Source organism: Arachis stenosperma, chromosome 9, assembly GCF_014773155.1.
Source record: "Arachis stenosperma cultivar V10309 chromosome 9, arast.V10309.gnm1.PFL2, whole genome shotgun sequence".
NCBI classification, from domain to species: domain Eukaryota; kingdom Viridiplantae; phylum Streptophyta; class Magnoliopsida; order Fabales; family Fabaceae; genus Arachis; species Arachis stenosperma.
The window spans coordinates 157,932,104-157,941,184 of record NC_080385.1 but is presented as its reverse complement, the minus strand read 5'-3'; the positions used below and the strand labels follow the sequence as shown (position 1 = coordinate 157,941,184).

Below are 9,081 nucleotides of genomic sequence, written 5' to 3'. Positions count from 1 at the left end.
TACAGATGAAACTACTGTTCTATTATCAATTCTAAACTAATCTCTATAAAAAAATCTTTTAGATTGAAAATATAAAGATAAATTTTTTATGCAAGATAAATTATGCTGGTTCCACCGATATATTTACTGTACAGCTAAAAGTTTCTTATAATTTATTGATAAATGGATTTAAATTTTAGTTTGATACTGAATTTACTGGGTTACGAAGAGGAAAACAACTATTAGCCCTAGATAGGATGAATATAGTACCAGTTCTTTGCATTGGGCCTAGTGATCCTCCAACACACTGGGAATAGGTACAAATTATTTTTTTATTAAAGTCTTAATTCTATTTACCTATAATGTGCAACTTGTAATTAAGGTATATATTATGGTTTTAATATAGTTAAACTAATTTTGTTACCAATGGTTGCAGACTTTGATAACAAAATTAGTTTAAATATATTAAAAACATAATATATACCTCAGCTGCAAATTGCGCACTATAAATAAGCAAACAGAACCAATATTTTTAATAAGAAAATAGTTTGTACTTGTTATCAGCGTGCTGTAGGATCACTACGCCTAGTGCAAAAAACTAGGGTAGAATCCATCCTATCTAGTGCTGAGAGTAGTTATTCTTCTTGTCGTAAATCAGTAAATTCAGCATCAAACCAAAATACAAACTCATTTACCATACTTAAAAATAAATGCCATAAAATAAATATCAATGAATTAAGAAACTTTTAGTATTGCACGGTAAAACGAAAATATATCAATTAGACCAGCATAATTTCTTATATGAAAAACTTACCTTCGCTTAGTATTTTTATTCTATAAAATTTTCTTATAAATATTAGCTTAGGATTGGTAATAAAATACTGTAATGGTAAACAATAAACTTCAAAAATGATCCAAATTAATTGGCATTGAAAATAAAAACAACAGCACAAAGACAATTACGAGCAAGAAAAGAAGATACTTGTGGATTTTGTTATTGGTAGATATTCAGAAACCATACAGTCTTGCTGCATTATTTGTTTTCCATGTTTTTCTTTATTTGATTTTCTTATTTTCGGAGACTTTTATCTTCCTTGTAGTTATACTCTATTTTTTTATATATAATTTCTCACACGTGAAAAATTTTAAGACCGAAAAAAAAGATCAACATAAAACAAAATTGAAAAAAATTCTAGTGACTAACCACTTGATAAAGTACCAAAAAGTATTCATCCTTATTTCTATCCACATTCTGCAAATCAAATGCATTTTGTTCGGTGAAGGGTATTATGGCTGACACTAAAATTGAGGAACATAAAGCTTACTATACTCAATCATTGACTTTAACTTCCCAAAGCTTAGAGCATTCTGCCTCAACATCTTTAATATCCAAATCGAAATCCGGTTCCTTCTGCAGTACATAAAGTTAATAATATCATTAGACCACTATTTTGAAAAAGAATGTATGTTGGAAATCTTCATAATATAGGTCATTTAACCACCTCATCTTTGGGATCAAACATATTCTTTAACAGTAAGCATTCACTTGGAACACCTAATCCACCACCTTAATCATCATCAAGATCACCAGTATTCCCTCCAACTGCTTGCATTCCAGATTGATCAGTAATAGCGGACACCTAATCCATAAAAATAAATGCAATCAGGTCATTATATGTAGAACCTCTACACAAACAAATCATAAACAGAATATCCATTTTGTAGCCAGTCATTAACATCCAACTTTTATTAATTTACGGACACTGAAGATCATATTTAGTTGTCTATTTTCCTGAAAATTAAGTTATATTCCACAAGCTGAGTGCTCATTTTGATATTTTAGTAATGCACATTCTCCAAAACTGGCATGAGCTCAAACTTCACCAAAATATAAAACCTAACTTGAGTCAAACAAGGACCACTAAACTCAGATCTAAGGATAAAACAATAGTACGTACCTTGATTGTCCTGCCGCCAATTTCCAATTGACCATTCAAGCTCCGTGCATTTCTCGCTCTCGCATCTTCAAGGCGTGCAAACTACAATAAACAATGGTTCAATCAACTTAACAGTGCTAGAAAAAATTGCAATTTTATAGAAGACCAGTCTCGAGTCCTGCAGACCGCAGTTCAATACGATCAAAGCTTCCACATAGAATATGAGCACCTCTTCAAATGTTACTATAACATATAATTTTAGAAAAGGAAAAGTTATTAAAACATAACGTGGCAATCAAAATTGAATGCATTTAACCAGAAAAAAAGTCTTGATTAATCACCTGCACAAATCCAAAACCTTTGCAGTGCCCATTTTCATCAAGAGGCAGCTGGACAAGCTCAACCTGACCAAATTTTTTTCTGCTTCTGATGGCTTCACCATCACTGGTTGACCAAGAAGAAATTGGCCAGAAAGTGCTATTGCCATGGGGACAGACATGACATCATAGAACTCAATTCACCTGTAAACATAAACAAAAAAGTCATAATTATATAAACCTACAAAGCCATTGAAAGAGCAGGGTTATAAAATGTAAGTTTTAATTACCAATGCACTGATGGCCCATCAATTGAGATGGTGAAAGTTTGTAAAGTCACTGTACATAGAGAAACAGGTTTCGATACATATAGAAAGGGGGAATGATAAAAGACCATTATTACAATGAAAACTTGGCAAAAACTATGCTTGTTAGCCCCTACGGTTGTGTTCATAAAACTAGCATACAATTCTTAAGTTATACAAATTCACTTGAATCAAACATGATATACAAATTTTGAAGATATAATGCCATCGTTCATTCATTTATTTAACAGCTAATAGCACCTGTTTTATGCCGTCGACTATGAGGAGAGAGGGGGACTATGAGGCAGAGTGGGTGTAGGTCACAGATGGAGGGTGACGGCTCTATTTAGGGGTGAGCATGGGTCGGTTTGGTTCGGGTTCAAGGTAAAATAAGAACCGAACCGATGAAAATGTAGTTGGTTCGGTTTGGTTCGGATTTGCATTTTTATGTCTAAAGCCTTCAGCCTCAACAAATTTAAAAGGAAGTTCATCAACAATTATCATATTTGCAAGAGCAAGACGAGTTTCCTTTTGATTAAAATCAACAAGCTTCATAGTAACTGCATTAGGGTCATCCTCAAATTGGCTCCCAAGTGTAATAGTTTTCTCCCCCTTTTCAACTTGCTTATGAGGGTTTTTAGTGCAAATTCTTAAATGTTTATGCAAGTTTGTTGTACCATGACTAGAACTATTGCATACATATTTTTTTTTACAATAGTTGCGGCAGGCTTCATTAGGAGAACTTTTAGAAAAATGAGCCCAAACACTACTAGGTGCTCTACTGGGTTTATGTTTTACCTCTTTTGGAGGCTTGCCAGTAGCTCCAGTAGCTTCGGTTTGTGTTTCTGTTGAAGGATTTGAGGCAGGCAACGGTGGGGGAGCTGGACTTTGTGATGTTCCACCAAAAATACCATCGTCAATAGCAGCGGGAGTGGCTGCACTTGGAGAAGAAGTACTTCCAACAACCGTATCACTTTCAGGGTTAGTTTTCCCCATTTTTGAATCTGCGAAATACATAAAATAAGAGAAGTCATGTATTTGTTACTAACCAATTAGTACAATTGGAAGACCTTACTGCAGAGTATTTGTTAACATTGCAAGCAATATGTCCCCAAAATGAAAGTTTACAATAAAAAATCAGTTTAAATAGTAACCGAATATCATAAATTATCTGGTACCATGAATTATAATAGTAACCGAATAGCATAATATTTTTCCTCATTTGCTACAATAAAAAATCAACATTGCAGAGTTCTAGCTTTCTTTAAATTTTTTCCTCATTTATCTGCTACCATGAGTTATAATAGTAACTGAACAGCATAATATTTTTAAGTTAAAAATCAAAATCAGCTTATAGAAGATCCTCTGTTCAAAATCAAATCTAGGACACGCTTTTACATAAGAGCAACATTCTACTAATATTTAAAAGCAAGCCAAAGTAGATTTTAATGAGCGCTAAACGGCATTGATAAAAATAAATAGGTAAATTAAAATTCCATCATATCATTGCCCCACGTCAGTGTATTCTCAATAGGAAAAATCTTGAGGATCACAATTCTTCACACCCAACGTCGCATGATGAAGAATTAGTACTCTAAAAATAAGCCTTCAAAGTAGTTTAACATATAACAGAAGACTAAGAATGTATAATTTAAAAAACTGAACAACAGAGATCTAAGAAAGCATAATTTTAAAAATTGAAAAACAGGACTGCTTCAAAGTGAACAAGATTGAATAACAGAGGGCTAAAAATGTATATTTAACTCCAATTTAGGTCTCAAAGAGGATTGTTTCAGAGTGATCAAGAGCTTTATTCAACAACAACTAAGAATGTATAATTTCAAAAATTAAACAAAAAAAAAAACAATTAACACTTTAACATATAACATTCCCCAAAAATTAGAGACTAACCTGACTGAGTGACCGGAGAAGACGACACTGGAGCCTGGAGGAAGCTGGCTGCTGGAGAGGGAATGGCTGACTGAAGACGAAGCTGGCTGCTTGAGAGGGAACCGCGGACGACGATGGTGACGGAGATACCGATGGAGACGCTGACGACGGAGAAGAAGTTGGTTGCTGGGTCGCTGCCGCTACCAAGGAGACGATGGAGAAGACGATGCACCTGACGGTCCCACGGACGAGGTGAAGAAGACGATGCGCCTGATGCTTGATGGAGAAGACGATGGCGATTGGAGAAGCTGGTTGCGTGGTGGGAGGAAGTTCTGCCTCTGCTAGGGTTTCTGGGTGAGACCGAGAGAGTGAGAGACTAAGATGGCGCCGTAAGTGACATAGGGCGTGTTTCGCAAACACGTTGGGGAGGAGAGAAGCACGTTTGAGCTTTTTGAAAGTTTTACTTTTTTGTTTGGCCATTTTTATTTTCCTGAATGCAGCAATGATTCTGCTTCTAAACGCATTTTTAGGAGAAGCTAAAATTTGTAACTTTTATGTTTCATTTTCATGGTTGCTTGTTGTCTTTGGAAAATTAGGTGAAATTTTATTTCTTTTTTTATTAACCCTACCCTTCATTTTCTTCATGGTTGCTTGTTGTCTTTGGTAAAATACGGGTATGTCTAAAACGAGCTCAACCATTATGTGCTTATTGAATAAGCCACACTTATATAGGCCATTAGATTTTATTAGATCAAAATCAAAGGCTAATATAAAACAAGAGTATTGATGGACTCTAATAAATATAGAATATTCTAATACATGAATAAATGTTTTAAATGGCAATATTTTAATACACAATACTTTAAACGGCAACAAAATCTTTTATTCTTAAATAATTAAATATAAAATATATGAGTATTTTTTATTTATTAAAATTAATTATTGCAAAAAAATTTTATAATATTAAAAAATTATATTAAAATAATATTTTAAACTATAACTAACATAAAAATATAAATTAATTAAAATTTTATTTTATATTATTTGACAAATAATTAAATTATTATATTTAAAATTTATTAACTAACTAAGTTTATTAAATATATTATTATATAATATAATTTTTTATAAAAATATTTTAAAAATATAATTTATTTAAAATATTATATATAATACATGAAAATATTAACTTTTTTATTTTTTTTAATTTTTTAGAAAAACATAATAAATAATATAATTTTAAATACATACCTAAATAAAAAAGTTAATATTTTCACGTATTTTATATAATTTTTTAAATAAATTTTATTTTTACAAATATTTTGATAAAAAATTACATGATATAATAATATATTTAATAAATTAATTAGTTAATAAATTTTAAATATAATAATCTAATTATTTGTTAAGTAATATAAAATAAATTTTAAATTATTTTATATTTTATATTATAGCTTAAAATATTATTTTAATATTATAAAAAAATTTGCATAATAATTAATCTTAATAAATAAAAAAATTTATATTTTTTGTATTTATTTAATTTATATTTTTTAGATCAAAAAGTTTCTACCTTTATATAGTAAAATATGTGATAATTTTCTTAATATATATTAGGGGTGGCAAAACGGATCGAGTCCGTCGGGCCGACCCGCCAAATTCGCTAAAAAAGGTGGATCGGAGTAGGATTTGAAACCGGTCAAATTAAAAAAATTTGCCAAACCCACAAAATTTTTATGCAAAATTATTTTATAATATTAAAAGATTATATAAAAATGATATTTTAAATAGTTATACTATAATAGATTTAATATGTTTTCTGATTTCAATGTTATTATATGATTATAATTATTTAATATATAAAAAAATTACTAAATAGTATATATATATAGGGGTGGCAAACGGGTCTAAACCTTCCGGGTCGGTGCGTGTAACCCGCTAAAAAAGGCGGGTTGGGTTGAAAAAATGGGACCGCCAAATAGCAAAAGCTCGCCTAACTCGCACCGCTTAAACCACGGGCTTTGGCGGGGGGTTCCCCGCCGGCTTATTATTTTTAGCAAGGGGTATTTTTACAATTTTTATTTTTGCCAAAACCCAACTTTCCCTAACCTAACTTACAAGAGAATGAAGATGAAAATTGAGTGTTTTGGATTATATTTATTTTGTTTTAGAGACAATATTTATAATTATATTTTAGATTATGTTTATTTTACTTTGGGAACAATATTTATAATTATGCTTTGGATGAAAACTTAGTTTATATTTATATTTATTAGATATTTATAATTACAAAGACTTTAATATTTGTGAATATAAAAATTATAATTTATTTATACTTTTAGAAATTATAATAGTTAAAAGTAAAAAATAGGAGAGATTTTTTATGCCTTTATATATATTATTTAATAGTTAAAAGTAAAAAAAAAGAAGAGGATATTTGGCGGGCTATGCCTGCCGTTAGGCGAGGAGGGCTAGGATTTTGAGACCGCCTCACTAGGCGGGGCGGGGCGGGCTTCCCCGCTTGCCACCCCTATATATATATATATATATATATATATATATATATATATATATATATATATATATATATATATATATAGGGGTGGCAATGCGGGCCGGCTCGTCCCAACCCGCCCCGCCTCACCTAGGCCCGCACCTTAAGCGGGACGGGCCAGCCCGCCCCGCCAACTAAAGTGGGTACAAAATGCTAGTCGTTTGACTTTGTTTTTTTTTTTAAAATAAAATTAATTAAAATTAACTAAAAAATAATAATTAAACAATTAATTACAAATAAAAAATAGTCAAATTATAATATAACTTTTCATTATTATTTTTAAAATTTTTAACTTCAATAAATTTGTTTAAAATAATATTTGTCAATAGAACCATCTTTATTTAAAAAAATAAGTCACATAATTTGAACATATATACGAAATTATAAAATAAAATAAATAAAGTCACATAATTAGAGGTTAGAACATATATACATAATTTAGCGAATTTTTTTAATTTGACAGGTTTCAAATTCTAATCCAACCCATATTTTTTAGCGAGTTCGGCGAGTCGGCCCGACGAATTCGACCCGTTTTACCACCCCTAATATATATATATAAGAAGATTATCACATATTTTATTATATAAAGATAAAAAATTTTATTTTAAAAAATATAAAATATAAATACAAAAAATATATGTTTTTTTATTCATTAAGATTAATTATTATATACAAATTTTTTTATAATATTAAAATACTATTTTAAACTACAATATGAAAATATAAAATAAATAAAGTTTATTTTATATTACTTGACAAATAATTAGTTTATTATATTTAAAATTTATTAACTAATTACTTTGTTAAATATATTATTATATAATTGTTCATACTCTGGCCCAATGCTAAGGGCCCAGGTCCAACCAAAAGGCCTGATCCAATAGATTAAGCCTAGCGATGCACCGACTTCCACTTAAGAAGTCGGTGTCAACCACGACTTAGTATGAAGAAGTCGGTTATGAGATTAGCTGGCAGATAAACACTCGTTCAAATGAGTAACCGCCCCGAAAATCTCTCTAACCACTTCACAAAGCCATATCTTAACCTCCCCAAGATAATGGGACGGTTAACACCCTAAAGATACGGCACTACGCCAACGGTGGTTATTGGCTCACCACTACAAATACACTGACACCCCTCAGGTATCTCTAAGTTCCAATACTCTCTAGACCTGCTCACACTCTTGCTAACTTAGGCATCGGAGTGTCTTTGCAGGTACCACCCCCCATTCACTCACGCGCGCAAGTCGGACGGAGCCTCCCGAGTTGCAGATACGTCCGGAGTTCTCCTCCTTCATACGCTTGGGCCATCAAACGTCATCCATTGTATTTATCTCCGGTTACCCACCGTAACATTGGCGCCGTTGCCGGGGACCCGAGAGATCATCCATCGATGGCGGATAGATCCCACGAGGAAGTCCATGCGGAAACGGATTCCGAGGAAGAGAATCTGAACGCAGGTAACGACAATGTGGATTTAACCTTCCACCAGGAAGTTAATGATCAACATAGAGAAGGCACCTCCGGGGTAAAAAACCCGAAGGCAAACCCCTCAGACGAGCGAGAATCGGGAAAAGGTGGACCATCCCACGTAACTGAATTAATGGGATTAGTCCACAGTCATTTAGAACAATTGGAGCAAGAGCGGGAGAAGCAGAAAGAAACTGAAAGATACCTCAAAGAGGAGATGGAACGGCGAAAAGAGTTAGAAAGAAAACTCTTACAGCTAGAGTCCTCCCTCAAGGGTCACAACTCTCGCGACGACCAAGAAGATCAATTCCCGGGCGGGGAAGATCCTTTCAGCGAGGACATAATGAGGGCAAAAGTTCCTAGAAACTTCAAAAGCCCTGATATGGACCTCTATGATGGGACCACAGATCCAAAACATCACCTAAGTAACTTTAAAAGTCGGATGTATCTAGCTGACGCCTCCGACGCTACGAGATGCAAGGCTTTCCCGACCACTTTATCAAAAGCGGCAATGAAGTGGTTCGATAGCTTCCCACCAAGATCAATCACCAGTTTTGAAGACCTCTCGAGGAAGTTTCTGATGAGGTTTTCAATTCAGAAAGATAAGGTAAAACATGCACCGAGCCTCTT

The 9,081-nt window shown here is 32.6% G+C and overlaps 1 protein-coding gene across 1 annotated transcript; it reads right to left on the bottom strand.

Moving 5' to 3' along the window:
• Positions 1-1,004: 1,004 nt before the first annotated feature.
• LOC130950271 (uncharacterized) lies at positions 1,005-5,127 on the bottom strand. The gene is made up of 7 exons (XM_057878787.1): positions 5,101-5,127; positions 4,450-4,804; positions 3,337-3,542; positions 2,258-2,437; positions 1,938-2,018; positions 1,482-1,619; positions 1,005-1,390 (listed from the first exon to the last, which is right to left on the bottom strand). Exons 1-4 carry the CDS (start codon positions 5,125-5,127, stop codon positions 2,429-2,431), a joined length of 597 nt encoding a protein of 198 aa, XP_057734770.1. The 3' UTR covers positions 1,005-1,390; positions 1,482-1,619; positions 1,938-2,018; positions 2,258-2,428.
• Between the last annotated feature and the right edge of the window lie 3,954 nt (positions 5,128-9,081).

Bases quoted from the DNA above. Each gene is read 5' to 3' on its own strand.
- LOC130950271 (XM_057878787.1), bottom strand. From the start codon at position 5,127: ATGGTTGAGCTCGTTTTAGACATACCC. The intron at 4,805-5,100 runs GTATTTTACCAA...GCGCCATCTTAG, and splicing joins AGCTCGTTTTAGACATACCC to TCTCTCACTCTCTCGGTCTC. The intron at 3,543-4,449 runs GTTAGTCTCTAA...TGTATTTCGCAG, and splicing joins TTCTCCGGTCACTCAGTCAG to ATTCAAAAATGGGGAAAACT.